Below are 18,820 nucleotides of genomic sequence, written 5' to 3'. Positions count from 1 at the left end.
TGTCTTAAAAGTACTGTGAACGCGATGGTATCTTATAATCTAAAGCTTACACAATGTCTGATTCATCTTGCTTTTACCTGGCTGCTGGCAGAAAATGATTCAATCTAAATAAACAATCTGAGTGCAGCTGCATCAGGGCCAACAGTTTAGAAGTGGGCTGGAGAATAAGGCGGGATAATATTGGAGTAAAAAGCCCTCCTGATATTTTAGTAGCCTAGATGGACGGGCACTTTACGCAGCTACATATTGCAGCCTTTCAAAAAGTGAGATTTCCACATGGCTTGCAATAGAAGAAGAAGCCTGAACAGTAGACACTTTCAAGGAATGCTTGGCAACTACACAATTACAAACCGTTTATCAAAAACGGTTTATCAAAAACATTCGCTGTTTTCTCTCCTCTTACCCTTACGAAACTCCCCATAGCTTGCAGTCAATTCAAGCAGTGAGTTACATGAAAAGCCTTATCAAAACAAAGACAAAGGCCAAAGAGGTGAAGTTTGTCTCTGCAGAAGGTAATATTCAGCCATCAATGCCCAAGTGTCTGCCACACACAGTTGATAGAAGGAGAAAATAATGGAAGCAAATAGCCATTTCTCCCAACATGTCTAGGCTGGCTTTGAACAGCATCTCCAAAATAAGAGAGCATGTCATTAAAATAACCCCTAAAGAGAACACATGCTTTGAGTCATCAAATGGAGTGCTGTATCCCTTCCTGTCTGACCTGAATAAAACATGGCCTCTATTTTCATAAAACACTTCCTTAATTATTGAGCCCTAAAACCAAAATGGAACGGATGCACGCCCTCACCAGCGCTGACAAGACAGTGTGCATCCTCTAGGGCCTTTCGCAGTTTGCCATACTTGAAACGAGAGGAGGGAATCAATCAGAAGTGTCTAATGTACATCTGAACCTCAGCATGCAACAAAGAGATTCACACACAGGCGGTCTGCTGAGACAAGAGCTGTATGAATAAAACAAAGAATGCATTTAGCTTGTTATACTGTCGGCAGCAGGCTGAAGTGTAGCTGAATCCGGCCGGCCCGCACGGTGGAAACGACCAGTACAGCAAACAGACAAACAGACAGGGGGCGGACCGTTTGATGTCACCATTAAACACAACCCTTTTGTCTCTTCCATGGATTTCAGCGCTTTGTTATCCCACTAACAAGGAGCCTATATCATCAGCGTTTACTCCTCTCTTCCATTCTAATCACATAAACGAATACTGTCTCCTGAACAGTACAAAGTCACCCAACAACAGCAGCCAACCCCCCGCTGTTCCGGTCCATCTGCACTATTCTTTTCCCCGGCTCTGTTCTCGTCTATCTGACACACTGGGCCATTGTTCCGCAGCTAAGGAGCGGTGTCAGACCCGAAGACTGCAATTAGCTGAAGCTTCTCTTCATGCTACTGAGCCGCTGTCTTTCAGTCATGTCTGTTTCACTCAGACAGATGATTCACCGGAGCCCTGCTAGCACTGACAATCTTCCAGTGACAATATCCTAATGATGCAAGAAACCTGACATAGTAGAATCCAAGGGCCAAGCCTCCACTCAAAGAAGATCAATACAATTTCAATAAAAGTAACACTTAACACAATGTTTTTTTGTCCTAGTTGCCGGCTATCTGACCTCTCAAAAGTTGCACTGGGGATGGTTTTTTTTTTTATGTTTCTCTGTCTCTAACTGGGCCATGGCATCATCATGAGGGCCTGATTGTACGTTGATTGTTTCCAGTCCACTTCATGAGCGTATGGTGTGCCTGCCAGTCCTGGTGGACTGAATCAGGACATAATGGGTTCATTAAAAATCGCCAAGACTGCTGGCATTGGGAGGAATGATTAGTGAGATAAGCAGGGGATATGAGCTTAATGGAACAAGAGGTGGCTCACCAAGATTAAAAGTCTTTTCCACATCGCTGCCATTTTCCCTCAAATTCAGCAAATCACTTAACTGAAATTCTTTTAATTTTCTTTTTAATTTTCTCCTCAAAACCCCTCCTGGAATTGCCACCCCAAGATGAATGGTAGACTGAGGTATAATTGTGAGAGGAATTTTAATACTCTTGTGTCATTCATCGTGTTGTCTTAGAGCCTTTTCCTGACACCAGTGCAGTACATAAAATACAAACAACTTTAACCAATCCAATGTATTTTCTGAAACGTTAAACTTCTATAAACATAGCAACCGATATTTATTATCTATACTGTAGAAGTAGAATCACGCCTAATAATAATAAAATAACATGAAGCAGCAGATAATTACCATGAATGTTACAGCAATTTCTCTTCCTGCACTAAAGTCAACATCAGAGAGAAATGAAAGTGGTAAAGTTGGAAAGTTTATTTTCAGTCAAAATAGAGAGAGAAATATCCCTGTTGATGCAAATAGCCATTACCAAATTCAAGGGCACAGACTGAAATATTAGTCCCCATGTGTTAGAGATTTATAATACAGCCATAAAATCCCAACGTCAAACATGTCAGGAACCTGCTAAGTGCCAGTTTTCGGAGGCAGCAGAAACATGGAAATCGGAGGTTGGCTGCTGCCAGTCAAACAAGAGTGCGAGGGCTTTGTAGTGTGGTTCCCCGTCAAGAGCACTGCAGTCTCTGTGGTTTGTAGCATGGGCCTTCAGAGACGCTGCAGAGAGGATGAGAGACATAAATAAGTCTACTCTGTCAGGAGAAACCACAAAGCTGTCAGATGACGCGGCCCACTCAGGCCTACAGTACAAGTCCCAGCGTGGACCCAGAAAAAAACAGCAATTTGTTTGTCTGACTCAAATTGACGCTACGCTAGCTCCAACCAATTTAGAATCGACTCCTATTGCAAAAGGAGATCGATAAATGCCGTGTAATGTAATACAGTGGGGTCCTGGTGCACATATACAAACATGCATATGCACACACAAGCACACATACGCACGCACAAGCACACATACAGACACACAGACCAAACTTACGCTTAACCTTGAAAGATGCTCTTTGTTAGCTCCATTAACAAATCATCTCCCCGCTAAAGCCAGGCCATAAACAGCCTCTGAACTATCTCTGTCAGCAGCACATTTAGTCAATAGCACGTCTGAAGTCTCAGTGATGATGTGACAGCCTGAATCTGGTTATGGTCCACCCGCTGGCTGATGAAGGGAGAGAGGATGAATGGGGTCTTATCAGGTCGTGTTGAGAGAACTCAAACGGCAAAGAGCTCAAAGCCTCCCGGAGATCTCGCTCTCTATCTGTCTGTCAGATGAGGATGAAAAGTGCCTATGTTGAAGCTACGCAGCGCTCATACTTTAATGTCATTCAGTTTGCCTTGACAGCGGCGCACACAAAGCGGGTAATTATTTTGCATTGTACTTTTTTAAACAAGTTTTGTGTAAATTGTTTCTCCACAGTCTGGAGCCAGTGTTACATAAACAGTGGATTCAATGAAAACATCTGAGGATACTGGAGGCAGGGAAGATGGATCAGAGACGGAGACAAAAACTCTTTTCTAAACATGGTGTTTGGAGAGCGAAGCAAGCTCAAGTGTACTCTGCGTTCTGAAGGTCGTGTCTCAGACAGTCCCTGTCCGTCTTCATTTCATCCCATCTTTTTTATGATACACAGGACAAAGTCTGAGACCAAGAACTCGGCTGTGAGTTTGAGAGCAAAGCCGACAGTATATATCACAATTGTTATTATGTGAACTGTAGGACAGGCTGCATTCAATCCCCTTTCTGCTCCTGTCTCCCTGCTAGGAGCCGAACCAAAATACACCTCCATATGTCATCAGTTTGAATTAGGAAGCCGTCAGAGTGAGATGCCCATGAACAACAGCACAGCTGCTGACAGAGATCTTCAATACACTTCAATAAGAATAGTAGAGGTGGGCATATGGCTGATATAACTTTTCCATATTGACATCAGTCACATTATAACAACGTAGGATTGACAACTATTGGTTATTGAGATAGAATATCTAGAATAACTGTTTGACAACAGGTTTTTACCTGCTGAATGTAAGCCTAACTAGTATCAAACAGTGCTTACAATGAAATAATAATTTCAAGTCAGTGTGATTATCAGTATATCCAATATAATTCATTATTCCTTTCAATTCAATTTCACCTGCCTTTTTCAATCAAGATAAACCCACTTTGTCTAAAGCTTGTGTATCTATGCCTACAGTGCAGTGCAGTCCTCTCTCCTAACAATCTATGGTAAAACGGTACAGTAAAAAATAATTATCTCTATTTATCTCTACTATTTTCTGTTTTGCTCTTTTGCCCACTCTAATTAGATATTTTGTCCACCAAACAGATTGGCAGAAATTCTCTCAGCTTCTTCCAACCTCTCTTTTAAACAGTGATAATTACGATTATTATAAACAAGGTCACAATACACAACGGTTAAAAAGCGGTGTTGGACATTCTGACAGGATGCCTCCATCCTGGTTATATGGCCATTAGTTGGTACATTAGGATATTGCCAAGTGTATTTCTTTGTTTTCATCCTTGGATGAAAGCAGGAAATATGGCCAACATTAGCTGACACTAACAAAGCAATAACAGCTTGCCCAATACTCATCAATTCTTGAAGGACTCCATTTTTCTCATGGATGTGATTGGAATGGAAATAGACCTTATTCGCATTTTATTTTTTGCAACATTTTCAGAAGTTAAAAATCTGTGTGCCAGTTGGAGGGATAGCTGATCTCTTCTCGAATTAGGTGCCCCCCAGCAACAAGGAAGCGGGAATCTACGTTCAACTTTCAATATTAACTTTCTGAGTTTCACAAGTTACGACAAATAACTGACAAAAATTGCTGCCATGAAAGTGCTGAAAATCCCACAGCCAGACAGGTATGAGGTGATCAATAGAGTTCCAGCTGGAGAGAGAATGTCTGCAGTGTAACCTCGTTCTTTGAGAAAATCTTGTCTGCTCTATTTGAGGTTTGCCCTCTTCAGATGAGAGAGCAGAATTCCTGTGCATCAAATGGCAGAAAATCGTACCAGAGTTGCCAGAATACTTCGGCTCTGTATCCTTCAGATTAGATTTGATGTCCATCAAAGCTTTTATGAAACACTCTGTCTGTGGTGCTCACATTACTGAGTGGGAGTGCTTTTTATCCCATAACTGTGAGCAAATCTAATCCGATGACTTCATGAAGGGTAAATTTTCATTCCGGCCGTTAACAGTGATTAAAAAGAAAGGCACAATTCCGATTGATTTATTTTGGTGAAGGAAACAAGCTTGTACTGCACATTGGATTCAAACATGATCGAAGCTTTGAGAAGTGATTGGGAGCAGTAGTAGCATGTATCTCAAATAGCTCTATTCTCTTCATTGCAAGACGCAACCTCTGCCAAGCTCACCTGTATGTTTTTATACGCTCCACTCCACCTCTTGCTCAGCCACGAGATAGTCATAAAAGCAGCAGACAAGTAAAACTTCGTGGCATCGCTGCTTAGCTATGCTGGTTGAGCAGGGACAGACTCTGGTGTACTGTCAAAGTTCAGCACATAAATAGTAATTCAGGGCTCCAGGCGAGGAGAACACAGGAGCGTACTGGGGACCACTCTACAGGACGACAGCTTCTTAACGGCCTCCGCTGAATAACAAAATGGGAAATACAGGGAATAGAGTGTGATAGGAAAGGTTGAGAGCATCAACTGTTCTCTTTAATGTCTGGGATAAGGAGTGGGAAACCTTTTTCAGGCTATTAAATGAGAAAGGGGATTTTAGGCAGTTACAGATCGAAGAGCCGTGAGCCTGCAATGCAGTCTCCCTGTAATGAGAAGGCAGGTGAGTGTACGTTATTTATGTAGGCCACTTTATCGATTTGAAATTGAAATATGGTTTATTACCCTATTAAAATATTTCACACTGTGAAATATAGGCTTAACAATAAACAAAGCAACACGGGTATAGCTCACAGTCATTAAGAAAATAATGAGGGAGCAGCTCCTTGCTATTCAATACATTATTGGCATAGTAACGCACAAATTCAGTTAGGTTCACACTGATTAGGACCCAGAGAGGAGAACCCAGCAGCATGGAATCCACCAGTGCAAACAATTGAAATAAACAGCATTATAGAGGAGCAGAGAGGCAATATCAGAGATTGCCCTGAGAGAATGTAATGGAAAAGGACTTGTTCTGTCACAGCCCCTCATGGTGATAGAATGCCACATGCTCCCTTCTGACAGTGTGATATTGGCTTGGCACAGGCTTGATGAATGTATCAGCCATAAGTCAGACAAACCCCTGCCCTTCCTGGAACGGCACCTTCTAAGATGTTTATGCCGGTGTATAGAGAGAGACATTGTGTAATAGGAATGGGACCATTGTCTGAAATAGGTTTATGGAAAGCAGGCAGGCCCCAATTCCAATCCCGGCTATTATTTTAAATGGAATGTTATTACTCTTTGAGGTTAGATGCATTGCTGTTTGGAAAATAAGGTGGGCTTGTGGCTGGGTGTGACTTTGCGGCGCCCCTTGAGAGAATGGACTAGAACTTCCCGGTGCTCGGTGGTGGCTGAAGGTGAAGGGAGAGGAAGGAGGGAAGGATGGGGGCGACGGGAGGATGAGGGCAACCTCTCCCCGGGCAGGTGTTAACCCACCCAGACCACCTGTCTTCCTGCCAGGGTCAAGCAATTAATGCTGCCCTCCCTTGATCACCTCAGACAGCCTGTGGAAATAACAGGCCAGCAGATAGCGGCGGGCCCAGGAACTTTGCCCAAGGCAGAGAGAAGACAGCTCTGATGAAGGTTCACACTTGGGTCACGTTGCTAACATAAACAGCCGTTATAAACATCACAAAAAACTAAGCCGCTTTGCTTAATTATTTAGCATTTGCATAGTAATGCGCAGAAAACACAATCGGTGGTCTCTAGACTGTGTCACCCTCACACACAGCCTCAGCAACCTCACCTCACCAGCACAGCTAATATTACAATTTACAGAGAACAAAGAAGTCTAAAAACGTTTCATATAGCAGGTAATATTGAGAGTTGTGAGGATCTGCTATTCTTTTTTTCAATCACCTTGATCTCCTCAGACTAGATTTTAAGCCTTTAGACTGAGAGAATAGGGAGTAGGAGTACCTCCTGCTATCCATCACCCTGCTGCACCATGTAACTGACTTCTGTGCCCAGCCCTCTCTCAACCCTGTTGAGTTACAGCATGTACCACTGCTACAGTGCTAGCCATGCCCGCTGTGCCCATAGAGGCAGCCGCCCCTGTCAATCAGCACTGTGGAGATCAATCAGCCGCGTAGTAAAACAATGACATCAATTAAAGGCTTGGGAGACAGAGGAGCGGGGAGGCGCTGGCTGCGGGAGGTGGGCCTGCTCAGATCTGGCCGTGATCACACCTGGTAATGACGTGCACAGGCCCAGAGCTTTACACATTTATCTTTCTGCTGCTCAACATAAAGCACTCCCAGGTCTTAGAAAGACCCACTGCATGGGGATTAGCTCTTTAGAACTCAGCACGCTTCAAACTGAACCAGAGCTTCAACCTTTACCACAACTTTGAAGAGCGTTTATTCCCTTTTGTAGTCCGCCAGATCAATTGAACATCACTGGAAATATGAACATCATGATCTCATCTTGAACAGCTTCCAGTAGAATAATGTCTAGTTTGTATTTGGACTATAGTCAAATTCAACACCATATGATACACTTAAATCTAGACTTAATGGATAATTTCAGCATGATTTGAATTTTTGCTCATTTTGTACATTTTCCATCTCTTTAATGTTAATTGTGACAGTTTTGACATGCATGCGCCACAATTAAAGATATTTTGAAATCAGTTTTGCCATACCTCTCAGGCTCATTCACTCCCATTCAATTCCAAACAGCATAGAAAACAAGTCCGCAGACTTCTAATTCAGTCTGTAAAGGTAATCCTTCACTGTGAATGAGAAGCCAACAATCGCATTTTGCAAAGTTGCATCAGAATGGTAATATCAGGCTATAAACTATTACGTTTTGAAAGAAGTTCCCATTTCATAGGAGGGTGTCTTACTTCCGCTTTCTGCATCTGTGATTTCTGAATTTTCCTCTCCAAAACAAAACTTTCAACCAATACCTAACGTTCTCTGCGTCAGTCACAGCCCATTCAAGCTAACAGACAAACCAGAGCAAGAGGCTTCCGCCAGCTATAGTCCGTGAAATTAAACGGAAAATAAAGCTTAATTTTACACAATCCCGGCTTAAAATTGCCACCCTCTTCTTTAGTGGGAGTACTTTGTAATATTTAGACAGGGTTTATTTCAAAATATTTACGTTGGAAAACAACTAAGATGAGAGAAAAATGGAAAAGCACTGGGAAACAATCCACAGTGATGTAAAACAGTAAAGGGATGCAGGAAAAGAGCATAAACTGAATCACGCTGGAATCGTCCTTTAAGGGTGGAATTTGTAAGGGACATTAAGTGTCACCAAGGACAACAGATGGTTCCAGTGCTGTTTCCGTGTGGCCAATTTAATCCTAATTAAAAGCCATGGAATCCCATGGAAATAAAGCCTATTGACTTGATGAGGACGTGCACGACGTGACACAGGCAAACATCAGACCCTGTTTCGCCCCCTCTAACCGCTGCAAACCTTACTTGTGGATACAACCTTGGGCAAAAAAGTGCCCTGATCAAGTAATTTATGCTTAGAAATAAAACATTGACTTTCAAATGCACCATCGCCTGCAGCCAGGCTTTGAGGCTGATTTGATCCCCCTTTGAGATGGTGAGAGATACAGCCCATTCCCCCTAATCACATGCCAGAGACTGTGCAATCACACAGCTGCAGCTACAGGAATCACTGCGGTGGTCTCCTCCCCTCCTCCATGAACCCAACCTCAACCCTACAGCATTAGCAGCCCAGGGAAGTCCTGCCTATATGTGCTCCTCATACAGTAACAGACACAGTGCAGCTCGAAACCTGCATTCACACGGCAAGCAACCTGGCTGATGGTTCAGTCTGTGTGACAGATCAGCGGTGTGAGAGGCTCTGATTGCGTCTATGTTGTGGTCTCCTGCAGTGTAAAATTTTTAAACAGGCAAATATATTAAATCAATTCTATATTTTTTGCTACTGTCATAACATTACATTTGATCAGTTAACATAGCTAATTAGTTGGCATCAATCAAAAATACACTGAAAAAATACACAAAAATAGACTTGAATTGCATACAACAATAACATTACTTAGGATCCACCCCAAGCAAGGATGCAACCATTCTCCAAGCATTGTTTTTGAGACTTTTATTACTGTCTTGCAAATAAAAGTTGCAGAGAACTGGGAAACAACATCACATCGGTAGGGAAACAAGGAATCGTCAGCCAATGTTGCGAAAAGTTCAACTGTGGCCAACTTTTCTCAGCCGACAAGCTTGTTGAGCCTTGTTGAGCCGAGTTTCCCTGGTCACTCAGAAATTAATGGACTTCTGGTGACTTGTTGATCGTATTGCTTACATTGTGAATGCGGGGTAAGTGCTGCAGCCTACACATAGTCTGCCTTTTAAGTGCTGGCCCTGCTGGCTTCTGATGCATTATAGACACACTCACATTGCATTCAGACTTGCAGAAAGCAGTGACCCATGATGAAATGTAATATGCACTATGATATGCAGCCTACTTTTCAGCGTTCTTGTTCCCATCACTGCAGAGAATATCAATCCAGAATCCAGTGGTACCACCAAGAGAGGATTTGTTACACTAACAGGGTCACAGAGACAAACCTCTGATTATAAGGCTATTATTAACTGGACAAGGGTGAAGGACAGAAGCATCCTGACCTGCAGTACCCTTGGCCTCAAGCACCCCCTGCTGCTATGTAGAATCACCTAAAATCAACAGCAGGACCTGGCCATGGTCATCAACATACTGCATATGACTGCACTTGCCAATGCATTGCATTAAGAGTGCTAACCCTATTACTTTATATATTTAGTTCCAAAACTACTGCATAAGTTTTACTTTTGCTGTACCCATCAATAAGCAGCTCATTACAGTGGAGATGCCAACCAAGGTTATGTTTGTGTCCCAAGCTTTATGGCTTAATATCAGCCTGAGTGAGTGAGAGGATAGTGGAGTGGTCATTATGTTTTTCATCACATATCTGTTTCTGCAGGCCACAGATAGAGTACATAATTAACAGCTGTGATGAATGTTCTGGTGACAACACGGCCGGTTGTTTGTTGTTTTGTCTGACCTGATGCTGTAGTCCTAAAACAAGCTTACTGGGTCATACACTTACATAAGCATACACCGCACACACACTTGTATGCGGCTACACATGCTTGCATGCGCACACACACACACACACACACACACCTCTACAGTAAAGGTCTCCATGCTTCAGTGTGGGGCATTGCAGTGTAAAATTGTGTTCAAATGGAGTGAATGAGCTATAGCCTGGGTTTGATGAGCCCCCTGTCCTCTTCTGAACCAATAGCTCGACCCACTCCGGCTTTATCATGCTGCGCCAGCCTACCACTATCTGTGCTACACTAAATCAATTAGCATGTCATTAAGATAGCTTGTTCCAACACAGTAGCCATGGAGGTGGGACTACAGTATCTGCATGAACAGAGAGAGCTGAACTCGGAGGCCATCATATCTCAGTGTCCATGTGTTAATGTGTGGTGGGCTGTGTCTATTGGTGGGCTGTGTGCATGTGTGCAAGAGCACCTGGATATGGGAGACTTCAGTCCCCGGCATCCCAACATCAAAGTCTTTCTCCCCACCAAAACATTTTAAGATGATCTCAAGCAGGCACCAGCAATCTGTATTATCCATAAAGACAAAATCTGCATACCTCTGATTTTTCATATGGTGCTTGGTACTGGTTAATAGACTCTCTAATCCTCAGTAACAGCCATAACAATTTGATTTAATTTGCTTTACTCTTAAAAGAAAAATACATATTTACAAAAATGAAACTGTGTAATTTCAGTATAAGGAAGAGTGCTGTAACTTGTTATCACTAACAGCTTTTCAATTATTCACCTCTCTCTGAGAGAGAGATGCAATCAGTCCTATGAGCAGAGTTTAAAAAAAAAAAAATTCTTTTCACTCTGAGTGGGGATGTAATAAATCATCTATAGTCATCCCATTCACAACAGAAAAGTCAAAGTCACCTTACATCAGAGAATCAGGTGATCATTCTGCAATTACCAGGAGTAAAGCAACACATTGGTCTTTGGACATGATAGAGGGATGATATGCTTAATCCCCACTCATGCAGAGAGAGGATTTCTCTCTGAAGGCAAGGGTTCAATCAAACCATTCAGATAAATGCTGAAAAAACTGTAGCGTTTGCTGCTCATGATAAACTTTTCTTTATCTTTGACAGTAGTAGCGCTTCATCAAAACTGCTTTTTCTCTCAGCAGATTACAGAAAGTGTAAAGAGTGAAACAACATTTAAATGAAGAAATAACTTTCAGTGGTGTCGATTCAGAATTGGGATCCATATCTTAAATCTATTTAAACATTGAAACTAGTAGTGTTTAACTACACCAACCTGAGGTCAGGGGAATCAAAGAGCACACATCATATTATCCAGAGAGGAGCCAGATAATAAAATCCTCAGATCATAAAAGCCATAAAATCCTGATTCTACTGCCTTGGGCCAAATGGCTGCCAATAATGTATTAGACTACATGGCAGGCATTAGCATTGGTGCCAGAAAAGTAATTATCTTACAGAGAAAACTAATAAGACATTCACAAAGACTCTCTCCAGCTGCATGTCAGCATCAGGCATTCCTGAAGCCAGGTCTGTAGGTGTTTGACAGCGTGTGTAGAGAGCATATAGCTCTCTCGGGTCTCAGGTCAAAGCGTGAGTCTCCATCCACACGAGATAGTACAGTGTGTGGATGTGCAGCTGAGTGTTTAGTCATGCTCTTAGCTGCAGATCAGGCCAATATCTCCCTGATGCTCTCCGTCACAGCAAACGATTCAAAGGGGCGAGACACTGACTTCAAAAGACCAGTGTGGGCTTTGAACACCATGCCAGTTGCCCAAACCATCAGCGGCACATCAGCATCCACGAGGCATGCGCGGAGCAAAATCTGTGTGTGTTTTCGGCTACAGATGCAGGACTTGGCAGAGTCTTCTCACTGGATACTAGACACTGAAAAAACACCATGAAGAGGCAATGCAGAACTTTTCTGTGTGTTCTACAAGGACAATTCGCCGTGATTTCGACCGCTATGTATAGGTGATAAAGGAAGCACACATGTGGCTCACTGTGTGTTAAGCACACTTGCGAGATAAAGCCTGTCACAATATAGAAAATCAAATTCACATTCTCTAAAGGTGAAGCGCACAATATAGCCATGATAGCATCAACCATCCATCTTATTCAGCCAAACGACAATGAACGCCTCTCTGCTGTCACGTTATAGCTCCATCTGCCAAAACCCAGACAGCCTCCGCAACTGATATCCACTCACACAGAAAAACACAATCATACAAAGCACATATTTATTTCTATTAGTCACTTGACATTTGTCACGATTGACTGTAATTCTCCAGCCCCTGGCTTGAGATGGGATTTATTATCAGGGTGTCCTAACTGACAAATGCTACGACCGTAAATAGATAATTCACACAACAGAAAAAAAGGATGTAAACACCTGTTTTGGGAGAGTCACTGGCACAGTGGAGTGCTTAATACCAAAGCCCAACCCAGAGTGATGTTGAAAGGTGAAATCTCTACACATCAATTTTGTCCTGAGCGGCGCAGTGCAGCGGAGCTTATTACAGACTCCCAATCTGTCTCAAGTGTTCAGGCTGTGTCAGTGATGCCGGGCTGCTGGGCCTTCGAAACGCTTCATTAAAAAGCTTGGCTGTCCGGCGCCCATCCGTGGCAGCCAAATAAAGTGTCACACCACATTTTTCATCTGCAGATTAAACCTATGTAAGCCTGAATTAAACCAAATTAGATCTGAAAATGAGAAATAAACCAAAGCCAGATGAGTGGAGGGGAGAGTGTGCAGCGAGCAGGAGGAAAGTGCTCTGATACCATATGGAGAACTGGCGGTGCTGGGTTGTCACTGCCTCTGTGTCTGCTACCCCTTATGTATTTTTGAGCAGATTAGAGCCTTCTGGTCTGTTGTTTACACATACCCACATATTCTATTTCATTTATTCGTGTGGAGGACACAGGGAAACGGAGGCTGCCCTCCCATATTCTTTCATCCATTGTGATCTGAAGGATCATTGCTGCACTCAAGTCTCTCTAGATTAAAGGATCTGCTCTCCCTGACCACAGCAAGGCTGTTTATTCTCCCACAATGGAACTCTAGGTGCTTTTCAGAGTGAATTTCACGCTGGCGTCGGGGCCCTTTGTGTGTTCGGTGAGTGCATCAGGGCTACAGTGTGCTGGTCCAGAAGATAAACTCACTGCTAATCAATCACTCGCTGTCCTCATTTTTTTTTTCTATCTGTCTCTCTCTCTGTCTTGCACACCCCCCCCCCCCACACACACACACCCACAAACTCCTCTGTTATTACAGTAGTTCTCTTAACAGTGTCCTCAGACCCTCTTGTGTGTGCACACTTCAATCTGTGGACAATTAGAGTCTAAATCGAATTGCAGTGTGTGTAACTAGAACCTGCCAGATTCACTACTATCTCAACTGGATAACAGAGACATGCACACGTGAACATGCGTACACACACACACACACACACACAAACATATACACATCCGCACATACACAGACAATGCTATCGTGTTAGAGTGGGGGCAAAAAATAAAAAAATGGTCTGTACTCTGGCACCCCAGTGTGTTAGATCCTGGGCCAGGCCATTGTACTGAGATCCAGCCACAATAGAACAGTATCTTCCCCCAAGCAGAGCCCTTATCATGGCCCTGAAATGACTCGTCTCTGCGGACGCCCACAACACTGGCTCCTCAGGGCCGATTGTACAGAGCCGGAGGTGAGTGAGGAGAGCAATCTAGTCCTATTGTCCGTTGTATGATAAACTGGGCTTCAAACCTCTCATTCTCTCTCTTTCTTTGGAGTCTGCATGGGCCATGTGTATTGTGTAATCTATGATATGAACTATTGTCGCAACACTGAACTTTAGCAAACCTTTTGATGGTATATCATACAACATATCTCTTTGTGATTGCCCTTGAAAGGAAAATGAATAAAAGTAAACAGAGTGGTTCATATACAACAGCTCGTACAATCCTGTACATACAAAGCTGGGCCACATATTCAGAGCGTCTTCCTGGACTCTGAGCTCACTATAAGACCAGAACCTGCAGAGAGCAATTTCACCAAATTTACAATGGAGTGCACACAGCAGAGCCTGAGAAGGTTATGTGTCAGCTATCAATCATGTTGATCCTGGGTGTGTTATATTGAGCAAATGCTAACAGTGATAAATTATAGTTATAAACATACCAGACAAAGCAGGGAGGCATACATCTCAACATTTAATGCACAAGCCAGTGCTAATCCAGCTAATAGGGAAGACATTGCAAAGCTGCTTCTCATACAAGCACACACGTTTTTAAATGCTATCAGACACAATTCCGCCTGAATTCACTATTCCTCTTTGATAGCAAAAAAACTGAGGTAATTAGTTATGGCAGGATCTATTTTTCATCATGCACCCTTTTCAAAAACTGGCTTGGGAAGCACCAGAATTAGCGTAAGCAACAGTGAATGGACTGTAAATTAGAGAGACCTCCTGCTCAAGTGCATGTTGTTCTGTGCTTTGAATGGAGGACTTTCTAATCTAAGGGAAATACTACTGTGCTTCTGGGTAAAATGTATCACTTGATTCTCTCTGATCTTCTTAAAAGCTTACTCACTCTTGGTCTAGTTAGAGTTTAGCATCCACTGCTTGCGCTTGCGGAGCTTTGCCAAATAGTATTCAGGGAAGCCTCCATAGACTACTCCTCTGCAGGAATTATTCTCCACTTGATCTAACCAAATCAGAGATAGCTATCAGTCAATAAATCACAAAATTGTCTCTTCTGTGCGACAGCGCAGCCTCCATATAGCAAGTAGCAATCCTGGCACTGGAACAACACAAGCACAAAAGTCAGCTTTGCACATTAGCACATTATTTACAGTCAGCAATAAGCTATATAAAACCCTCTTAATGCTGGAGTGCTGATGGATTCCCTTAGTGCATGTTACAGCAATCACCAGGCAAAGGACAAGTGCCACAACCATAACACATCAACAGCAAAGTAATCCAGCAGCTCAATAGCATTTGGTTGCCCCTTCACAACATCCATAATACCAGCTGAGGGATGTTGTAGCACATCAAGTTGGGAGCTTTATAAAGCACCTTAATCCACAGTGACAGATATAAACAGTGCTGCAGTAAACAGAGATGACCCCCGAAGGTTATCATCACTCACTGGCAAACTGATAGATGTTCAGTCCAGCTTAAAACAGCTTCCTTACAATAGGACGGAATTCTTTCATGATAAATTAATAGAAAATATATATATTGGGGTCATGAATAATTAACTTACTCATTTTGATTCATGTCAAACATACTGTACAGTAGTGATGCTTCTGTACAAGCCTCATGTAACTACCTCAAAACTGTCAGTATTAGGACCAGAATCATATTAATTTGCCAATTACAACAGGTTCAGATGGAATTTGACCTGGTTAATTAGTACTGACACATTACAAGACAGTGACACAATACAGAATTGACACAAAAGGTGCAGCACAAATCATTACAGCACTGTCTTCAGGGCAATATGTGAGTATCAGAGCTAACCTGACATTGACGCCCGATAGAAGGCAGTCTAAACTAGTTGAGAATTGTATGTTTTTCTCTGTTTCGCTGTAATAAGGTAGTCATGTTGGGTTGTCTGTGCTGAAGATCACGCTACAGCAGCTCAATCTTCAGTGTGTACAACGAAAGTGGCTTTGAATCGAAAATGTCTACATCCATTTGGCTTTCCTGGAGGGGAGATTTGACATATTATGTGCTTTTGTGAGGATCATTTCAAATGATGATTCTATTTTGCTCCTCACCTAATAACTAAAATTGAAGATGATTGCCTATTTCGCTTTGTCACATAATGCAATTTGCCATGTCTTTCAGTTAAAATAACTGTGTTTATGTATGTATGTTTTCCACCAAATAAACTCTGTTGGAAGAATGGATCAGCAAGCATGAATAACTGGGTATTTACAGACTATTTGGGCCTTCAGTCCTTGGAAAGCATAATTATAATTTATCTAATTCAAAAACCAATTTTAGATTATTCCATCTGATGTATTTATTTTCTTCTGGGTTTAGTAGCATGAAGTGCTCTCCCCAGCATAGACCCATTAAAAAGTCAACAGACCATTTAAGGCCTGATTAGTCTCGGACTGGCTTTTAATTTGATATGCATGCAGACCACAAACCAAATGGTTGATCAAGCGAAGCAGGTGGATAAGATGTCTGTCTGATACAGAAACGCATGACAATTAGTGTTTCTGTGGCAGTCCAATCATCTCCACTCAAAGCAATTCAACAAAAGAAAAGGATAGACGATGTCTCCACAATTGGAAAATCATTTCAAGTTGACAGCTATTTGTTTTAGCATATATTAGCCTGGCATATCCTACCTTATCAGGGTTCTCTTCGATCCAGCTCTTCACTGTGTTCAGAGCGATTTCAGCTGCAGGCTCATTGGGAAAGCCTAGGAGAGAGAGAAACAGTGTCAATACTAGTTGTATCCAACATGCAGATACAGAGGCAGACATAAACAGACAGGGGGACAGACAGACAAACTGATATCTCCACAAGTAACAGCATTTCTACTAAATCAATAGAAAACAGCACAAGCTGCCTATCTCTCACTGATGGGACCAGCTGTTGGATAAACTGCTGTAGACGTGTTGCCAGATGCACAGAGACGGTGAAATTTCTTACAGGGCAGATTACATCAAACACACAAACTCATGCATAAACACAGTTTGGGAGGTGAAAGAGTAGATGTGAGCTCTACCATGTCTATAATCAGACCTGCACTCATTACCACCTCAGGTGTAATTGATTAGCACATTAGTTTTGTCATTGCAGCGAGACTTACACATCCATTTACACTTAGCTGTGTGATCATTCACACTGCCCCTCTCAGTACCCACACCCCACCAGAGTGAACATGTACTGACGTATTGACCAGCGTGGGTAAGGAGCAATGTGGCGAAGTGCCGTATTAATCACAGCAGCGGTGCCAGCTCAGGAACCCAACCACTGTGTTAACACAACACATCGATCGGAAACACACAGATTGTGAGTAGATTAATTTTTAATAAGGTCAGCCAAGGGAAGACTCTGCTGGATGCTGATCTCAAGATCATTTGCTGCCACTGTAGAGAACTTCACAAGACCCAACACTTATAGTCAGCTATTGACTGTAAATGCCCTCGAGCCATCCTCGCTACAACTAGAGTATATCTGCCATTACCAAAACCGCTGACAATCTGCTACTCCATCACAGAGTACCATTTCAGTAGCCTTCATTTCGAGGCAATTACAGTTGAGGCTGGTCTTCTGTGCCTCTTGTGAAACTTGACAAAAGCATTTTACTTGTCAGCCTACGCAGCAGCCCTAGAGCTAGTTTGAGGGTGCCTTGCAAGCATAATGTTAATATGGCCTTTGGAAGGTTAAGACCAGAAGCAAAAAAAACATCCCTGCTTTCCACTCCTGAGTGACCTGGTTCAGGATTCAAACTAGCAACTCTGCAGCTGTTGTATGATTCCATATTGTAACCCGTGAGCTCCAAGAGACCGCAGGTTGGAACAGACACTGACAATATGTCTTCTTCTAACGACAGGGGTCGAGACCTCAATTTCAGCCCACATCTACCAATACAAGGGCCGTGCCTACAGTTGTAACCCCTTGCCTATTACATGGGTCACATTCTCAAACATTTCCCTCTTCCTGGGTCACTGCCATGAGTATAACATTCTATGACCTATGAAACAAGCTTACAAGTACTGCAACGACCTCTACCCTTCCAGTCGGATGTAAAGAAAAATGAAAAGCCAGAAAGATCTAGGCTTACAATTCCTCATTTCTTTCACCGTACACTCAAGTCACCTGCTGTCAAAGGCTCTTAATAAACAGCGTTTTCTGAATATCCCAAATCGAGGGCCTTGACAGATAGATGTAGCTTTATCCCCACCACCACCGCCCGTCTGTCTACAGCTGATGTCTCTCTCCTTCTCTCTTTTTATTTTCCTCCTCCTCCCCCTTTCTCCTCCTCCCTCTCTCCGACTCTGACAGCAGTGGCTGAGTTCCGCTGAGGAGTGGAGAGAGCGGCTGAAGTGCTGCTGAGCCCTCGCTGAGCCCTGGGTGGAGAGGGATGTGAGCTGCATACCGGCCCGCGTGACAGCCAGTCTGCTCCTATGGCTCCGTTGGGTTAGCGTGTGCAGACGGTGCAGGGGCCCCGCTCACAGCTACCGCCCTTCACAAGCTGCCCCGGCGCTCGCTCCGAGTCGGACATGCCGAATGAGTTTGCGGGTCACCCGATCCCGATCTGTCACCTAAACGCGAGTTAACCTTTTCAATGATATCACTTTGTCTGGTGATGTTTCCTTTTTTGAAAATCCGTTTTCCACACATACGCAGGTGTGTACCGACGCTCTCGACTCACACGTCGCGTAACATAAGCAAACAGATGTGTGAAAAGAGGAGAAAGCTGAGAGATTTATATCCGCGGGGAAAGGAACAGCTGTTTGGGAAGAGCACACACAACGGGAGAGGTGTCAGAGAAGTAAGCAAATAAACACGTAAAATAAATAAGCAAATAAGTATAGCAGGCGAGGCCCCGCCTATGTGCTC

General features: G+C 43.1%; 1 protein-coding gene across 1 annotated transcript in view; it reads right to left on the bottom strand.

The window, feature by feature from the left end:
• LOC139640899 (ADP-ribose glycohydrolase MACROD2-like) overlaps nt 1-18,820 on the bottom strand; it is a 121,825-nt gene that overhangs the window by 68,356 nt on the left and 34,649 nt on the right. Inside the window, exon 3 of the mRNA XM_071515090.1 lies at nt 16,597-16,670. Coding sequence (XP_071371191.1) covers nt 16,597-16,670 — 74 coding nt within the window. The remainder of the gene's footprint in view (nt 1-16,596; nt 16,671-18,820) is intronic.

Source organism: Centroberyx affinis, unplaced genomic scaffold, assembly GCF_046629955.1.
Source record: "Centroberyx affinis isolate AG114_WGS23_722 - 3 ecotype Tasmania unplaced genomic scaffold, CSIRO-AGI_Caff_v1 ptg000304l_1, whole genome shotgun sequence".
In the NCBI taxonomy this organism is placed as follows: Eukaryota; Metazoa; Chordata; class Actinopteri; order Beryciformes; family Berycidae; genus Centroberyx; species Centroberyx affinis.
This window is presented reverse-complemented; position numbering and strand designations above follow the sequence as displayed.